This window comes from Acipenser ruthenus, chromosome 34 (assembly GCF_902713425.1).
Source record: "Acipenser ruthenus chromosome 34, fAciRut3.2 maternal haplotype, whole genome shotgun sequence".
Taxonomy (NCBI): domain Eukaryota; kingdom Metazoa; phylum Chordata; class Actinopteri; order Acipenseriformes; family Acipenseridae; genus Acipenser; species Acipenser ruthenus.
This window is the reverse complement of record NC_081222.1, coordinates 6,355,695-6,374,740: the sequence shown is the minus strand read 5'-3', so window position 1 is coordinate 6,374,740 and position 19,046 is coordinate 6,355,695. Positions and strand designations below refer to the sequence as shown.

Genomic DNA, 19,046 nt, shown 5'->3' with positions numbered 1-19,046 from the left:
ATTTGCTTAGGTCATTGTTTACTATGCTTAACAACTATTCTGTTGCACAGGTGTCAGTGTACAATGCTTAACTTATGGGTAACACTAATATCTTTCCCCACCTAACTTTAATAAATGTGTCTTGACTATTTTTCAGAATCAGTTTTTACTACCATAGTTGTAGAAATACAGCTTTTAGGATCTTTTCTGAAGCAGACCCTGTGGTTGTAAATATTTTTCTCGAATAGTTAGTAAACCGGGTAAATATAATTTAAACAGAAACAGCAACGGAGAATAGTTAAGAAGTCACTAACAGGATATCAGGGGAGAAATTCAATTTTATGAAAATGGTATCATGGTATCATGTGATTGAAGTTAACAAACGAATTCCTTGGGTTGTGGTATTTTTTTATTATTTTTTATTATTATTATTTATAAGCCATGTATTATTAAGTTATTTAATATGAATTATTAAATATCAATGACAAGTCGTGAACAATGGTAAATATTAATAATCAAATTACATTGTATTAAAACAATAATATTAATGGGAATATTAGTCAGCTGGCTTTAACAGTTACAAGATAATTTATCACTCTACCTGAAGTGTAGAAATCTCTTTCAGACAAAACCGGAGATATAAAAATTCACTGTCCTGTGCAGATTCTGTAGGTTATATAGGGATCCCGGCAAGCAGGTTTTATGCCTTATGTGGTATGCAGCAATGCAGCTCTATAGCATTACTCACTGCTGTGCTATTCATTTTAACACACACTTTACACTTTCATTCGTAATAGGTATAAAACAACTGAGTTATGCCACATATGAGATCATTCTCTTTACCCCTCGGGGCCCTACATTCACTTATTTCCTCATAAGGTTAAATCCAGAGAACTAATAACAGGAAATTCTCTTCTCTACTATTCCATAACTCACTGCATTTAATGTTCATTTGAACCCTTCACTGGAGGGTGAAATTGTGAAATTGTTCCCACTCCTTCAACAGTTTCTTTTACTCTCATTAACCAACCAGCTGCTTCAACGACTGACACGCTTCCACCAGTAACATGCTGAGGTGACATAGGAAGTGTAAAACTGCATCCACACTGGACACGAGCGACGCGAGCAAATCATTTAGAAGTCACTGCAGTCAAATGGGAGTATCCACACCAGCAGCGAGCAACGTTGCTTTGAGAAAATTCTGCATCGCTAAAATAGAACCTGTTTCTATTTTTTATAGAAACTGACCAATCAGTAGCAAGGTTAACACCCTTGCCACATGTCAAACACACGCCTCAAAACACGTCACGCCTCAAAACAAGTTAATCATGGATGACGAAAAGACATCCAGAAGAAAGACAATGTCTGGGTGGCTTGCAGGTGGTGCATTTAGCAGCACTGAGACATTTTCCTTCCGATTATGCAAGTTGCATAAAATTAGGTTTATTATAAGCAAAAATAAACCAATACATACATGCAGTCTACATATCCAGCATTTAAATGAAAAATGTGAATTTTTGCTGGCACAAAAAAGGTCCTGCATTCACACAATTGAACACATGCTTTTGAATAACCTTATTCCGGATTTGCTTTGAATGTTCCTTCGTCTTCATGATGTAGTTTTTGTTAGGAAATGTACTAACCAACTGTGGGACCTCCCAGAGACAGGTGTATTTAACCTGAAATCATGTGAAACACCTTAATTGCACACAGGTGGACTCCATTCAACTAATTATGTGACTTCTAAAGACAATTGGTTGCACCAGAGCTTATTTAGGTGTGTCATAGCAAAGGGAGTGAATACTTATGCAATCAATTATTTTCTGTTTTATATTTGTAATTAATTTAGAACAATTTGTAGATTTTATTTTTCACATTGACATTATGGACATTTTTTGTGTTGATCAGTGGCAAAAACTCCTAATTAAATCCATTTTGATTCCATGTTGTAACACAATAGAATGTGGAAAAGTCCAAGGGGGGTGAATACTTTTGAGAGCCACTTTATACCAATAAAATAATGTTGTTGAAAATATCAGTTGAACTATATTGCTATTGTCCAGCTGTCTTCTGACAGCTGGAGATGTTCTGGGCTTCAAATCAGACTAGGACTACTACTGGGAATACTACGACTACAACTGTACAATTACTACTAATAATAATGATAACAATAGAACTGTTGGATCTATAGGGATGTTCAATAACTCTGATCTATAGAGTTTACAAGTCCAGCCTTTATTTTACAACGGAGTTGCCGGAGGTCAGGGTGGTAACCAAACAAGACCTGTTTGTAATGAGACAGCCCATCTCTAGTATGTCCAATAGGAATGCATGGGCGGAGTCATGTGTTAATTTCCAGTCTTTTTGATCCTTTCCAAGTCACGTCTGGTGTGGATTGACATTCTGCGACTTTGCTTGTGTCGCTCTGTCCAGTGTGGATGCAGCTTAAGTGTAACAGATTGTCTGAGACTTGGACATTTGTTTACCCTAAAATAGTACCAAACATCTTGAAACAGCAAGTGGAAGTGCACCCCAGGTAAACTGCACGGAGTGATTACAATCACTCTCTCATTCAATTGGAAGTGCACCCCAGGTAAACTGAACGGAGTGATTACAATCACTCTCTCATTCAAGTGGAAGTGCACCCCAGGTAAACTGCACGGAGTGATTACAATCACTCTCTCATTCAAGTGGAAGTGTACCCCAGGTAAACTGCACGGAGTGATTACAATCACTCTCTCATTCAAGTGGAAGTGCACCCCAGGTAAACTGCACGGAGTGATTACAATCACTCTCTCATTCAAGTGGAAGTGCACCCCAGGTAAACTGCACGGAGTGATTACAATCACTCTCTCATTCAAGTGGAAGTGCACCCCAGGTAAACTGCACGGAGTGATTACAATCACTCTCTCATTCAAGTGGAAGTGCACCCCAGGTAAACTGCACGGAGTGATTACAATCACTCTCTCATTCAAGTGGAAGTGCACCCCAGGTAAACTGCACGGAGTGATTACAATCACTCTCTCATTCTGCTCAGCTGGCTAGGATTTCAAGAACTTATAAAATAAGGATTGTCCGGATAACAATTTGTTCAGTAAATTTGATTAAAAAAAGGGCAATGTGAATTATCCAGACTTCCTCTCTTCCATCCTTCCTTTTCCATGGCATTTATTTTGTTTGGTTGAGTTTCAAGAAAAATACAGACCTCCACAGATTTAGATGAAGAGCAATTTTGACTTGCAGGCAGCTCCCAGACATTGAAGATAATAGGGGGTTTGGCAGGAGGTAATTGCAGTGTAAGAGCCATCCCCAGCAGGTGCAAATTATACTAATTTGTATTAACATCTTGCCATTATAATTATTATTTTTTAGTCTCAGGGGGGGTGGCATTCTTCCCTTGGCATTGTACACCTATAATTTTAATTAAGAGATAAGGATGTGATCATTTGTATTGCTACAGTATGGTTAAGATTGTTAATAAGCAGCACATCTTTGAGTAAGTTGACATACGTAATATACTGCAAAGTTGTAGAAAATCAGTTTTATTAATATTTTTGTTTATCTATTTTACAACCATATAACATTAATGCATTATGTGTAGGAAGCCTAATATTTTTTATGTATTGTCATATTTTGCAGTTTGGACTTGCTCAAACTATATCAAATTATTTGTATCATGACCTCAACACACATAGTATTAACTTAATATAAATCTTTAACTTAAAATAAATCTTTTGAATAGTCAGTTTTAGAAATTCCGCTCTCCAAAACTTACAAATACATATACTTATACATATACAAATATAACAAAGTATATTGCAAGAATTCCTCAGATGTGTTTCTTATATTTACAAGGGTTTTCCTTACTGAAGAAGAGCATTGAAACATCATATTCAAATGAGACATTGCAGTTCCCTTTCTCTGCATCTTTTTTTGTGGGTTATACCAATAATTTAAGACCTACAAATGTAACAATATATTTATCTCAAGACCATGTGTCATTGGCACACCAGGAGAGACATTAAAAGCATAAGACCTTTCAAAGGCACTGAAAAGCTTAAACAGATTATTTAGAAGCTATGATAAATTTTAACAGGGATACAAATCTGTGTATTTGTTTTTATGTTCAGTTCAATTTTACGTACCTCCAAAAAGTCATGTGGCTTAGGTTTCTGCATGAGTGAACTGCTGTCTTCATATTTGATACAGTCAGGTTCCTTTGTGTGTGCTGTGCAGGAAAGGATGTGCACTGCCACGTCGGCACGTCGTTTTTATCAGTGATGCCACACGCTTTGCGTAATCTTCGGATTTGGTACATCGCCGTATTCTGTGAGTCTTCATTTTTAATAACTAGATCGTGTGGTCAGACGTATTCTACAGTTAGCCAAGCAACTTGGTTTACATGCAGGAATCGCTTGGTTTACATGCAGTTTATAAACTCCAAATTCTCTCTCCATTGTGACTATAGGAAGTGTGCGGCCAAAAAATAGTACAGCTAATAAGGGTGGGTAAATTGCCTTCTCCCACTAAACAGCTGCACAAATTAACTATGAACTAAGGTTGTTTTTTTTGCATGGAATCAAGTTGGAAAGCCGTACCATATGTAGCCCTAGCAAGCTTCATTGACCAAAGAAAAGAACAAAAAAAGCATACAACCTTTTCATCTATCATGGGTACCTACTAAGAACAAAAAAAGCCACGTTTATACCCCAAAATGTATTAAATTAGCATAGCGGGTGAATTACCTTCTACTGAGGAATTTGTTGAACTTGTATGGGCTACTAGTATACTGGATCCCAATACAAAAAATACAATAACATTTTACTGGCAAAAGCCTTGCCACTGTGGAATTCAAATGCAGGTTATTATTATTATTATTATTGTTATTATTATTATAAAACCATTATGCAGTGGGAAATGTGAGCGAGTAAGGTAGCCTATTGTAGATTTGCTACCAGTGTTTTGAACATGTACTCTACTAAATATTTTGACTGGATATGTTTTATATCATTAATGTAAAGTGTTGGATTTGAGGATCAGAATTGCTGAAGCTAACCCTCTGTAGGAAATGTTGATTTTTTTTTGGTATTTGTGTAAAATTATGTCTGGGTTTTTGTTTTGTTTCTCTTTGTATTATTTATTTATTTATTTTTGGGTGGCCAATGAGGCAGGCTGCACTTGCGGTTCTTCCACACAACTTGTAAACCCAGTTTAAGAAAGCTGCACGATTTGCCAAATTGCAACACTGTCAGAAACATTTAAATATACCCTCCCATATTTTAATATTAATTACGTTGTTGAATTTTGAAGGAGAATTTCTCTCCCTAAAAGAAAACTACATGTAAACCGGAATTGCCTTAAAGGTACCAAAATAACATGCCAAATGGTGAGCCTTATTTTTTGTTTTACGTGAAAACCAAGCCAATGACATTTCACAGTTATCTTGCCGAATGTATTCTTCTTGCTGTTTACAATCACTTTGTATATCATTTTCAGTCATAAAGAATACATTAGATACGATAACTGTGATATTACAGACCCTTCCATATTGAGCTGTGTTTTAGTAGTCCTTTTAGGGGAACGGTTACACAAAATTAGAAATTGTGTGATTTGTTTTATTGGCATCTTGAAAAACTCTGTGTGGAGGTGCTTTCTCTCGTTTCGTTTCTCCATTCTCAGGCTGTCCTCTCTCTCTCTCTCTCTCTCTCTCTCTCTCTCTCTCTCTCTCTCTCTCTCTCTCTCTCTCATAGTGCCAATGGAGATTAATAACTAATTAAACCCTTTTAACAGGCATGGACTGCAGTTCAACAAGCTACATAATGAATCCTGCTCCACTTGGGTGAGGGAAGGGGTGTTAAAGGGCTGGGGAAAAAACAAGAAACAAACAAAAAACAGCCAGACAACTAAGACCAACCAAAAAGAAAAAAAAGAAAGAAAGGAAGGAAGGAAGGGAATGGAGGAATAGGAAGAAAGAAAATACTAAACCAAGGGAGTCAGACAGATGGTTTAATCTCTTTTTTCTCTTTTTTTCCTTGCACCTGTTTTTTCTTTCATTTTGTTTTTTTCTCTTTCTCTCTCTTCTCTCTTTTTTCCGACGCTTAAATAGAAGTGGACCAAAAAGGTAAACACAATGAACATAAAAACCACAGCCCCCCCCTCTCCCCTTCTCTCCTCGCCTCTCCTCTCCCCCTAATCCAAGCACCTTGTTTTGTGCTCATGTTAAATGTTTACTCCTAATCCCTCCCTTTCCCCTTGCAATCTCTCCTTATCTTTCTTTTTTCTACCGTTCTCCCCTCTCTCTCTCCCATTTAATGGCTAATAAAGAATACCTCCTAAACCACTTCTAGTTCTAGAAATGCCCATTATTTGTAACTATTTCACTCCAAAACAAAGTAAACACAAATTTAAATAAATAAAGCAACCATAACCAGCCAATCAAGATGCAGTTCTCATCTCTACTTCCTCCTTCACTTCCTGTTTCTGTAATTAACCAACATGGGATACATTTGCCTTTTGTAACCGTTTTTTCTAGATTTTCTATTATCAGTTTTTCCAGTGTGTTGTCTGCTCTCTCTTTCTCTATCTCTTGCTCACTCTTCCCCTTTTCCCTTTAGTTTGCTTCCTTCAGGGCGAGACCGTTTTTTAAAATAATAATTAAAAAAAAAAAAACTCTCTTAACCTCCTCCAACCATTGGGTGCTTCCGTGTGTCTGTTATTGAACCTGCCATTCAACCAGCTCCTTTCTAATATCATGTCTCCATGACAACCAGTTCCAGGTTGCCTGGGCCTACCTCAATCACAACCACCTTCTCCCACCTCTTGTTATTTTGATTGTGTTTCTGGTTTGTTTTATCAAATTAAACCTTACATTTACTTTATAATTTTGTTAAAATAATTTCCATATTGTTATTGCTCCCTTTTCTTTGAATATTAATAATTATGTGTTTGTTTTTTCTCCCCCCATAGAAAACTGTTATTAATTTCCCCTTTGATTTCCCTTTGATTGTTAACAACCAATCCCTCATGACAAAATGATAAAAAATATATTTGTTACATGTTCTGGGTAAACTCCACACTGAGCAATGAGAAGAAACCTGGAATATGTCCACAATGTAATTGTATTTCATAGATTTCATTTTGGACAACACATTTGATCATATGCTTGGTTTTTACCTAAAACATGTATATATTTTCAAATATGCAATATATTTTAAAATACTGTGTATGTGTATTTATGAGATAGATAGATAGATGGATAGATAGATAGATAGATAGATAGATAGATAGATAGATAGATAGATTATCCTTGTAAGGATTTACTTACATTTTTTCTTCATGCAGAATAAATTTAAGAATCTAAAAAAAATAAGTGTCAGATTCATGCTTTCCACATGTGAATGAGTTTATCACACAGTTGAAGGCAGCCTATTAACACATGTGTTGTGTTTGCTTGGCAGGCCTTCCTAACAAGTGTGATAAAAGTTATTATCACACACATTACTTGTAAAAACAGAAAGAAAGATTATACTAAAGTACCTCGTCAAATGCATAATGCTGACAATATGTTGTGTGTATATATATGTGTGTGTATATATATATATGTATATATATATGAAGTGGATGCACTATATATGATTTTGTTCTAAACTCTTTCAATTACTGAGTTTAGTAAAGATCCTTAAACATGTCCACATATATTATATTGTTTTATATACAGAGAAGACTGAACTGCCATTCAGATTTTACATTTGATTGCTTTTGTGGAAATTGTACTCTTCTTTTAAAGATACATTCTCTTTATTTAAACTTTATATATATTGCATATCTGATAACAATATGTTGTCATTGGTTACCATTGTGATGTCATCTGCAACATTTCCACCTCCTGATAAAACAGTTAATTTGCCTTTTGTCTGTATAATATTTGGTTATTTTTTATATGTTGTTTGAAATACAATGATATGTGATAATTCACCACAAGTAGAGGATCTGTGGTTAGGCCATCCACACTAAGTTATTGGGCCATATTTGAAGTGTTTACACCGGTCTTTAATTTACCCTTATTTGAAAGCCTGTTCATTTTTTACAAAACTAGAACAGCAACCATGTAATATAATCTCTTCAGCACTCTCAACGTGCTTGTTTCTCATTTTGTAACATTAAGATGTGTTTTCTCTTTAAAAAAAATAGGACTTAGTTAAAGGTTAGTTAAAGAGGAAACGCTTTGAAAATATTCACCATTATATTTGAATGTAAAACTATGAGAAACTTATAAGAAAAAAGACAAGCCGACAAAGGTATGCCTTCATCATAAAAAGGTTGCATATTTGACTTTAAAATTCTTGATTGAGTTTTTGAAGTACTAGATTAAGCTGCTATTATAGCTGACAAATAAAAAGGTCAAACAATTTACCAGGATATCAAAAGATATACACAGTATTTTTAAAATGTTATGTGAGTGTTTGAAACATACTTTTCCAAATCCTTTTCAACAGAATTGTGATGTATTTGATATTTATATATTTGGTTAATAATCATATGTGGAATTAAACTGCACAGTTTACCAAGCATAATGCATAGAAACTCAGCGAAAAGCTTTCAGCTAAACATCTCCGTTTCCTTGTCAAATAACAATTCCCACTAATAACGTGTTGAGAGTGTGCAGCAGGAAAACATGCCTTTCTCTCGTTTCAGCTTCTGCATGTATGAAATCTGTTCAGTTTCGTGCCACATATTACACATGAACCAGATTACTTGAATAACAGTTGAAATGATAAAATCACAATTGTGCTGAAAAAGTGCTGAGAATTTGTACGTCATGTGAAATCCAGGCTTATTGATTTAGAATTGATTTCAGTTTTTTTCATTCGTTCTTTCCTTTTTTCTTGGTGAGCAGTGCTACAGCCATGACACATGACTCTGACCATGCAGAATGTGAGAAATTTGCATTTCTGTCACTAACTGGGCTGTAATTAGCCATGATTCCCTGCTATTTTAATTAATTGACCGTCTTAGCTTATCCAAATTCAAACTGTTTTTTTTTTTTTTAATGAATGTATTTATTTATGTATTTTTTCATTGTCTGAACCTTCATTTATAATCATGTTAAATCCACTCAGGGACTATGATTCTGGTTTAAGCGGTGCTGATGTGCTAAATCTCTCCTGTCGGCACTGCCAGATTCCCTGTCGCACTTGCAGAGTGAACAGAGAAAATGTGCCAATTGGCATCAGCTTGGAAGCACCTGTGCTGGCTGTTTTGTGTAAATGGTTTATCTCTCATAACTGATTTCATATACTGTATTATATAAAAGTTGCATCTTCCCGTTTCAGTCACAACTGTCTGACCCACTTTAATAGAGGGCTTATAGTTATTTAATAAATTCATAAATTACTGCTGATTTAAGAGGATAAAACACAACTCCCTAATACAACTTCCCTAAAGGTATTTGTGGATTGTCACATGCAGCATTTTGAACACATTGCAGACTTCAGTTCAGCACCGTCCTGGCTTCCCATGGTGGGCCTACCGCCTTATTGGCAGTGTTATGGCAGGTTTATCTATTTTTTTCCCCCACAGGTGATAACCTTTACAAGCAAGGTGATGTGTAGTGTACATAGTCACATAGGAGATGCAGCTTTTTAAAGTTTACATTGTCCCCCCTACAGGTGAGGTCATGTCATTGCAAGTCTTACTTGCTTTTGGCTTTCTCTAATTGGGTTCTTAAGTCTTTAATTACTTTTTTAGTTCCAGAGTTTCATATTGGATTTTCCTGACGTTGATTAATGATTACTAAGTAATAATAACTACCTCCCCCCCACAAATGAATTCAGGTTTTGCTTGTTATTGTACTTTGCTGAACATGAGATATTTCCATTCTTCACACCTTCAAACACTGACATCTTAAGAGCAGAGACATTTTAATTCACACACACATTAGGACTTCACATTGACTCATATCTTTTTTGAATTTGCACCTACAATGCACATTTAGTTTAAGACTGAACTGCTAATTCACTCCTTAAAACAAAGGGTGGTCCCTCTAGTCCAGAGCAGGCTTGAGGCATGGAAACTGAACTGCTCCCTCACCCCCCTAAGAGAAAGGGTAGTCCAGGGCAGGCTTGAGGCATGGAAACTGAACTGCTCCCTCACCCCCCTAAGAGAAAGGGTAGTCCAGGGCAGGCTTGAGGCATGGAAACTGAACTGCTCCCTCACCCCCCTAAGAGAAAGGGTAGTCCAGGGCAGGCTTGAGGCATGGAAACTGAACTGCTCCCTCACCCCCCTAAGAGAAAGGGTAGTCCAGGGCAGGCTTGAGGCATGGAAACTGAACTGCTCCCTCACCCCACTAAGAGAAAGGGTAGTCCAGGGCAGGCTTGAGGCATGGAAACTGAACTGCTCCCTCACCCCACTAAGAGAAAGGGTAGTCCAGAGCAGGCTTGAGGTTATGTCTGGAAGCTCACATCGCTTGTCCTCTACTTACTTTCCGCACACATTAACTATTCATAAACTTTTCAGTCTCAAGTACTGCCAGACAGGTGCTTTCTATGGGCGTTAAACACACACACTAAATATAGACACTTTATCTCGACTGTTGTTGCACTTATATGATTGGTCAGTTGAAGACTTATCTCGCAAAGCTGGAGGATTTCCTTCCCATATGTGGTACATTATGCCAGAACTGTCCCACATTACTACAGCCAACATGTTTTTAACTGTATATTCTGGTGTACTTAGTGAGTAAGGAGTCTGTGTGTGGTTAAACAGACAAGAAATTACCCAACCCCAGTAATTCTGCATTTATGTATTTATCTTATTGGAGTAATGAAGAAATTAGAGGCTGGTAAAGCCTGAGGAATGATGCGCCCAAGAACATTTTAAACATTTCTTTGACACGGTACATCAGTGCTGTCCTGGCTGTCCGTGGTGGCCCTACACCTCAGGGCTATTGCAGGGTCATCAAGAACTATGTAGGGTTTCTATGAACTATTAGTAAGGAAATGTCAAGTGGTTATACAAAGTGGTCAGAATTTGAAAGTCATGGCTGTAACCTGATTGTATAAAGTCATATAAGTAATAAGAAAAAAAAAACTGTTAAAAAAAAAACTACAGACCAGTTCAGTGATATATGGGGCACTATTAACCGCTGTTGTCTTCTTTGTGAAGTAGAACATATTCTCGAATGAGTTGATCATGGTTTGGCTGTGGTTAGTCATATGAAATCAGGTCTTACCATGTTAATGTTTCTCAAAGCCACAGTAGGCCATGGTGAAAAAAGTTGGTATGGTTGGTGCTTGGCATGAGTCTGTCATAGCACCAATGTTTATGCAAATGACACAGTTGTCTTTTGTTTTTCTATTTTAGGCATCTAGGTCTATTTAAAATAAATGTATGTACTTATTAATTTGAACAATTCTGTCACTAGTCCCAATTTGGAATGTGCAGATATTTCAAAGACGATTCTATATCTGACACATTGCTGCTGCTTCCAAGGTGTTTCAAAGCACTCAAGCTGCAATTCAACAGCAAAGGTACCAGGATGCAGTTCATCTATAGTGTTGTGTTTGCACTATTTGCAATATTTAGTATTAACATAAAAAAACACAAAGAACCAAAATATTCTCAACACAAAGCACGGAGTACAATAAGCTAACAATAGGTCAGAAAACTGAAGCAATTGGTTAGCAACCTTTTGTTGTGCACGATGATCAGCATTTTCTCGGGTTTAACCCGAATTTGAAAATTGTACAAAGAATAGACATGCCATGGCAACACCCACTATGGCCCATTGTGCCTGCTATACCAAACCTTTTCCCCCAAGGTCCACTACCTGCCAAGAGTAAATTCCTGTCCCTAAATAACAGTGAACTGGATCAATTCTAAGAACTAAAAGTGCAGATGTGAGAATTATATGAATTTATCCTTTGTTTTGTCTTTTTTCTCTCTTTTTTTCTCGTGATTTCTCCAATCTCCCCTCTTTTTCCCCTACCGTTTCTAGTTTTTGTCTGTCCTGGAACGCTATTGAAAGTACAGGACCCTAGTTCCATGCAAGAAACAGAGCACCAAGCGGGCGCGTGGTGCAAAGACCCTCTGCAAGCAGGCGATCGCTTATACATCATGCCTTGGACCCCGTATCGCACAGATACCCTGAGTGAATATGCCTCTTGGGACGACTACATCACCGGACGGCCTACCACCACTTATCGGCTTCCCAATCGCGTAGACGGCACTGGGTTTGTGGTTTACGATGGGGCCGTTTTCTACAACAAAGAACGGACTCGCAACATCGTAAAGTACGATTTGCGGACCCGGATCAAAAGTGGCGAGGCTATAATTGCCAATGCCAATTACCACGACACCTCTCCCTACCGCTGGGGCGGCAAATCTGATATCGACTTGGCAGTGGACGAGAACGGACTCTGGGTGATTTATGCCACTGAATCCAATAACGGACGCCTCGTTGTCAGCCAGGTGAACCCCTACACCCTGCGATTCGAAGGTACTTGGGAGACAGGTTATGATAAACGTTTGGCATCCAATGCTTTCATGGCTTGTGGAGTGTTGTACGTAGTTCGTTCGGTGTATGTTGATGATGACAGCGAAGCAGCGGGGGACTTTATTTCTTATGCCTACAACACTAATTTGAACCGTGAGGAGCCAGTCAATATTGTCTTCCCCAATCCATACCAGTACATTTCGTCCATTGACTACAACCCCAGAGACAATCAGCTGTACGTGTGGAATAACTTCTTTGTGCTTCGTTATCCATTGGAGTTTGGGCCACCCGATCCTACAACAGGTGAGATGTGTTTCTGGTTATCTTGTAACATTTATTATAAATGGAAACTATCCATTGTTTACTCTTTTATCAACCCCTTGCTTACTAAATATCATGGTATCCCTGAAAAGATCTTGATAATTTGATGTCCCAATTTTGGGGGGTTAAAATGAAATATGCTACCCCTATTGCTTCTGTAGTGCTAGTAAAAAATAATGCTTGTGGCACTGCATAATATGGGGAGATAAAGTATGGTTTCTCCATCCATTCGGTCCTGCTTACATCACACTTCATTTTTTATTTACATTTCCACTACTGATAAAACGTATGAGAATCAGAATCTGTGGATGTATGAATGTGACCTGTCTGTCCATCTGCCAGTATGTCACATTTACGCTAACGATTTTACCTGTATAATACCCTGTTGTGATTAAACTTGCTAAGGAGATTGTTTAGCACATATTTTCAGAATCCTCGGATATATGAAGGAACCTGTGGTCAATCCAAAGAGAGGCAGGTGTCAAGCGCATTTAGATAGCAGAGATTAGAAATTGTGAAAATCTACCATTGCAGCACTCAAAATAATTGCATAAATCTTACCTGTCATGCACTTCCTTAAGCTACATAGATCTCACATGTCCAGTTTTGAAAGAAACACATGTTACTGCAAACATGTATGTTCATTTTAAAACATGATATCTGGTATTACTTTAGGTTAAAGGAGGCTCTCAGTTTCTATACCTTGTTCTCACATTATCTGTTTTCACTTGTACTTCCTGGGTCATTTCACCTCAATGGTGTCTCCTGGGTTAAAGCATGTTACTGGCTGCAAAGAATGTCAGTCAATAGGGGAAACAGTTATTTGGTTATTGACTCTGCAAGGTGATGTCCAATAATCTGGATCAATCATTCTTAATCATAACACATCTGCTTCAGAATCATTAATAAAAACCCTTAAAAATTAGACAATGATTAATCCCAAATGTTAAATGACTGCCTAACAAAAAACATTATAAATTGTTTGATGATCATTCAGGATGTTATTTGATGATATCAGATCATTAATATAAATCATAAACTGTAACATTTGCCTTTATAATGATGTGTAACTCAGTATTATTTTTAATACTAGCGAATGTGATCTTTTCTTTGGACGTTGCTTTTAAATTTCATTATACTGTCAGTTTCATTTGTTGGGAGTTCTCTAGTGGCCCGCCTGGTAAAGGCTGGGCTGCATGGTGTGCAAGCTGAGTCCTGCGATCAGGGAAGCGCAGATTCCTGGCTGTGCCAAACTGGTGGTCTTGTCTGGGAAGTGTTTCTGTCACTATCATGACAGTCAGCTCGCTACAGTGACCCCTACTGGTCAGCTAGCACATTGAGTTCCTCAGGGGCTAGTAGATCCCACCACCCTGGGTGTAAAGAGCTTGCTGACTAGCTATAATACTGGAAGTAATTACAGAAAATAATTCTGCTTTGAAACACCCTTGGGCTCAGTGAAAAGGAAAGTGGATATCCCTAAATAACTTGTCAGGAAATGTTATTTTGTGTCTTTTGGATTCAGATACACTATTTGATTATTGAACATCCTCAAACCTTGATCGAATAGCAAAAATAATGTAGTCATGGTTTAAGGATTTGGCTTGGACACAAGTATGGAATTTGAACATTGGTTGCTTGTAAGGTAGCTCTCCCTCCACCTGATGTAGTACCATGGTACTGTAATACATTTCCAGTTTCTATACTGATGTGATACCATTGAGATGAATTATGATACCAGTCACAGCCTCCCTCATACCATGTGTTTCCACAGGCAGTATGGAACCATTCCCATTTTACCTACTGAATTTCCATTGATAATCATTTGAGGTGGAAACATTATATTGTATTTTGTTTGTCCTGCTCAGGTCCACTCGCCACAACCCAAATCACTACAACAACCTCTGTCAAACTGGTTCCCCCTATTGCCACCAATACAGCCACTTCCACCACCTCTAAACCACTCCCTGTCACCTCCCACCCCATTGGAGCAATCAACCAGATGATCCCGGATCTCCGGCCAATCACAGCCACCATTCCGGTGACACGCCGCCCCTTGCCACCCAATCAGCATGGCTTGGAACAGCAGCTGTGTGAGGAAGTAATGGCCCGGGGTGTGAAGTGGCCCTCCACCCAGCAGGGGGCACTAATCGAGAGACCCTGCCCCAAAGGATCTCGAGGTAGGCGGTGTGTTTGAGAGTTTGAGTTAACCTTTGTTACTGTAGTCATCACCTGTAGGTTTACTATTGAGTTGTTCAGTGTGGAAGTTCTGTATTTATACATGCCAAAAACTCATCTTTGGTTGACCTGTCAATGAGAAAGGATGCTCCTTTCAGTCTATAGCAGTTTGAGGAATGGAGACTGAACTGCCCCCTCTCCACTCCTGAAGAGAAAGGGTGTTCCCTCCAGTCTAGAGCAGGCTTAAGCCACAGACTGATTTTTCTCTCTCACCCTCTAAGAGAAAGGGTGCTCCTTCTAGTTCTAGGCAGGCTATACGCATGAGATCTGAACTGCTCACCCCCTCATAGAAAGGGGTTCCCTGCAATGCAGGGCAGTCTTGTGGCTAGCAAATCCACATGCATCAAATGTGCGATAATTGTGATGTAGTGCCAAATGCTAAAGGAAGCGAAAAAATACACATTAAGCAAAGAAGCTGTGGCCAAAAGTTTAGTATAACCCAATATAATGAACTAATTCTGCTTCATAATGTTGAATGAAACCTACAGAATAATGTTCAGTTAACATATTGAATCACATAGCGATTTGTAGTTTTCCATATACTTAATGAAAATCTGACAAAAATTGAAAAATGTGACATTTTGAAATCTAATATGAAATACTGTACTACTATTATGGCTTCTGGTGGACTTTTGCGGTATCATTTTGTAGTTTCTTTGGTTGCATAAGAGATCTAAATCTAAATAAGTTTTTTATTATGTCACAATCCTAAAATCCTAGGTGATGCAAAACTTTTGGCCTTAGCTGTAGGTTGAAAAGAAGTGTGGAATCAGCACAGAGGCAGATGAGAGTAATAGAGCAGGCTTTGGGAGATGGTTGAGAACAGATAATGCATGTAACCGACCAGGTGCTTGTACGAGGTAATTAGAAAGATGTGTGAAGTGATGAATCACCCAGGAAAGACCTGATAGCAATTCAAAACCTGTGTGGCTTCTTAAACACTTTCTGCTAGTCTGTAAGTGTCTGCCTGTGTGATATATACCGTTAGTTTCTTATTTTTAAGAGCAAGTAGCTTCAGATGTCAGTTTATTAAAAAACCAAAATTCTAACTGAACAGACTTTCTCATTCTATTCCAATGATGTGACAAAATGACCTTTCAGCTTGGCTGATCCAACCTACCCAGCCTCTCCATTTATATGTAGGTTGGGCCTGCAAAGTTGAAAGGCCACTCTGTCCCATGGTTTTAAAGGAATTAGATATTCAGTGCTAGTCAGATATTCAGTGCTAGACACTGACTCAGTATCGGAGAAACATCATAAAAAGGCTTCACTGATTGTTTAACATGCAGCACACTGTTTAATATGCAGCACACCTGAAAATGACCTGTACTTGGGAGAAACAGAGTCATGTATTTAGGCCACCTCAGTTTAAAGGCCACCTCTTGACTAAGACCTTTGTCTATGATTTGTCTATTGACGACAATGGAAAGTCACACTTAATATCAATGTAATTCTTCATATGTATTTTTTGTATACAACTGTAAATTGCCCTGGATAAGGGTGTCTGCTAATACGTAAATAAATAAATAAATAAATAAATAAATAAATAAATAAATAAATAATAATGACACCCCTGCATTCAGTACAAGGCCACCATCTTCAGTCCCAAGCTTATGAAGTCTCTGTTAAAATGACCTTTAGAATAAACCAACATGCTGTGAACTACCAACTTTCTTTATTACAACTCGAATGCAGCATGGATTTATTTTGTAATTGAATCTGTGTAGAGGTGCTTACACTCTGAGTTCACGAGCTGCTCTTCAGGTCTAGTTGCCTGCCATAGACATATGTAACACAGGTTAGATAGGCAGCTTTATATTAGTAAATGCCAGCGGCATCTAGAGCACTGCTGTGTATTGACAGTAAAACAAACACTAGTTGGTGCTGGGTCATACATGTATGAAGACACTTTGATTGATGTCACCTATGTTACATATACAACAGGCAATTAAAACTAAAGAGCAGCTCCTGAAGTATGATGTAGGCACCTTAAAATACCTACAAAAATATCCAATAAGAACCACTTAGAATAATGTAAAATGAAGCTGAAGCAGTGACAGTGAAGTCTTTAAAAGCCAAGTATATGCACCAAAAGCACATGTAAAGGGTCGTCTAAAGTGGAATTCAATGAGGGTAACATCCCCATGTCTTTATATATTATAATGATAATCAATATTGTTAAATTGGAGCCTCCATTTCCTTCTGTGTTGTTTTGTTAAGTGCCTTGCAGCCATCCTGCTGCCAGACTGCTTGTGATGAAAGTTTATCTGTTTTTTTTTTTTCCATTACCTTTTCAAAATGATTCTTAACAGACTTGAAATCTGAGGGAAAAGAAAGGATTTTGTGAAAGGTCAGGCAATTTGAAAATAATTATGTTGCCAACCAACCAACACAGAATTATATTACAAACACTAAGATTCGAAATGTCTTCTTGCTAGCAGCTTTTAATGGACTGGCAGGCATAGTGTAAATTTTAATCACTGACGTGTGTGATGATAAATAATGTTATTTTTTCACCTCTGACACACCTGTGGAAATAGTTTATCAATACCATTAAATTACTAGACGTCTAACTTTGTAGCATTGATTAAACATGCCATTGCCTTCCACAAGAGACCTTGTCATTTTACTTCTCTAATGTGCCTGTGGCAAGGTCTTCATTGGGCAGTTGAACTCTTACAAGATGTCAGTGCCAAAGGCTCACCTGAGGATTATTTTACTGGTAACACACATAGTCATAAACTTCCCAGTTGCAAGTTTTCATAATTTGAATAAAGATTTAAATAGAATAATTTAAAGGGGAGGCTGTCTGACCACCTGTCTGTCTGTCTCACTTTCTGCTTGTATCTGGAAGAACCCCTTGTCTGTGATAGCATTTTTAAGGATATTATGTATTTCATAATATTATATTTACAGTCATGGAAGAGAGTATATTTGCCACTGATACCTCTATATAACAATTTGCCTGTCTAATTACTAACCAGGCCCAACCTTACTTAGCTTCAGACAAGGTCTAATGACTGGAGACCTGAACATGGTGTTCTGATACTCAGGACTGTGTAACTGGCCGTTGCAGTTTCCATAACCCTGTGAAATTGCATGCTACTGTTTCCTCACATAATTAATGTCCCAGTTTGAAAAGAGACACAGAACATCTGGAAGCTACACGGCCCTCAGCAGAGACTCTTAATCTCTGCTAAAGATTTTCTCACTGTCACCTGCGTGTCTACCACACCCCCTGCCTCTCCTCAATCAATTACTGAGCTCTACTACACAGCCTAATCAACAGGACACCATGCAAAGAATTCTGAAGCGTGAACTCAATGCGTGGTGCAGTTTTTCAGTCTTTTATATTGTACAAAACGTGCTGTTAACCAAGGCTTTAAAATGTCTCTTATTTTTATTAGCACGAGCAGCACTGTCACAGGCCCTAACCTTCTGACTGCCACGTTGTTGTATTCCTGCTGTGTCTCAGTAAAATGGCACTTTGTTCAGTTAACATCGTTGTTAAAGCTTTTTACAAACACATCAAATTCTTAATGAAATCTTAAGAGCACGCCAGTGCAGTGACAACACATGGATTTGGACAGGAAATCAGAAATATGTAGCATCTGTGTGTGCTGTCAGTTTCAGAAACAACGCTTTATTAGGACCTGTCCGTCTACCCGATTAGATTTGGCATCACCCTGGTTTGGGGCGTGTTCACCTGGTATACCCTGGGTCCCTTGAGTAATCTGGAAGACTGAATGCATGCCATACTTTACTTACCTCCTCAACTGGAATGATGTTGCGAATCAAGTTCACCCAGCAATGCTGAACCCTGATGGCAATGGCTACATTCAGGAAGATAATGCAGTCATCCACCGCAGCAGAATTGTGCATGAATGGTTTAAAAAGCATGAGACTTCAGGCATCTTCCATGGCCAGCACAATCCCTGAATCTGTTTTCAGCTGAGGAGGTTTGGAATGAACTTGAATGATGCATTCATCTTCACAATCCTCTTCCGAACTACATTTT

At 38.0% G+C, this 19,046-nt stretch overlaps 1 protein-coding gene across 1 annotated transcript in view; it reads left to right on the top strand.

Moving 5' to 3' along the window:
• LOC117402159 (adhesion G protein-coupled receptor L1-like) overlaps positions 1 to 19,046 on the top strand; it is a 267,345-nt gene that overhangs the window by 151,912 nt on the left and 96,387 nt on the right. The window contains exons 5-7 of the mRNA XM_059006982.1: positions 6,086 to 6,100; positions 11,975 to 12,775; positions 14,659 to 14,970. Coding sequence (XP_058862965.1) covers positions 6,086 to 6,100; positions 11,975 to 12,775; positions 14,659 to 14,970 — 1,128 coding nt within the window. The remainder of the gene's footprint in view (positions 1 to 6,085; positions 6,101 to 11,974; positions 12,776 to 14,658; positions 14,971 to 19,046) is intronic.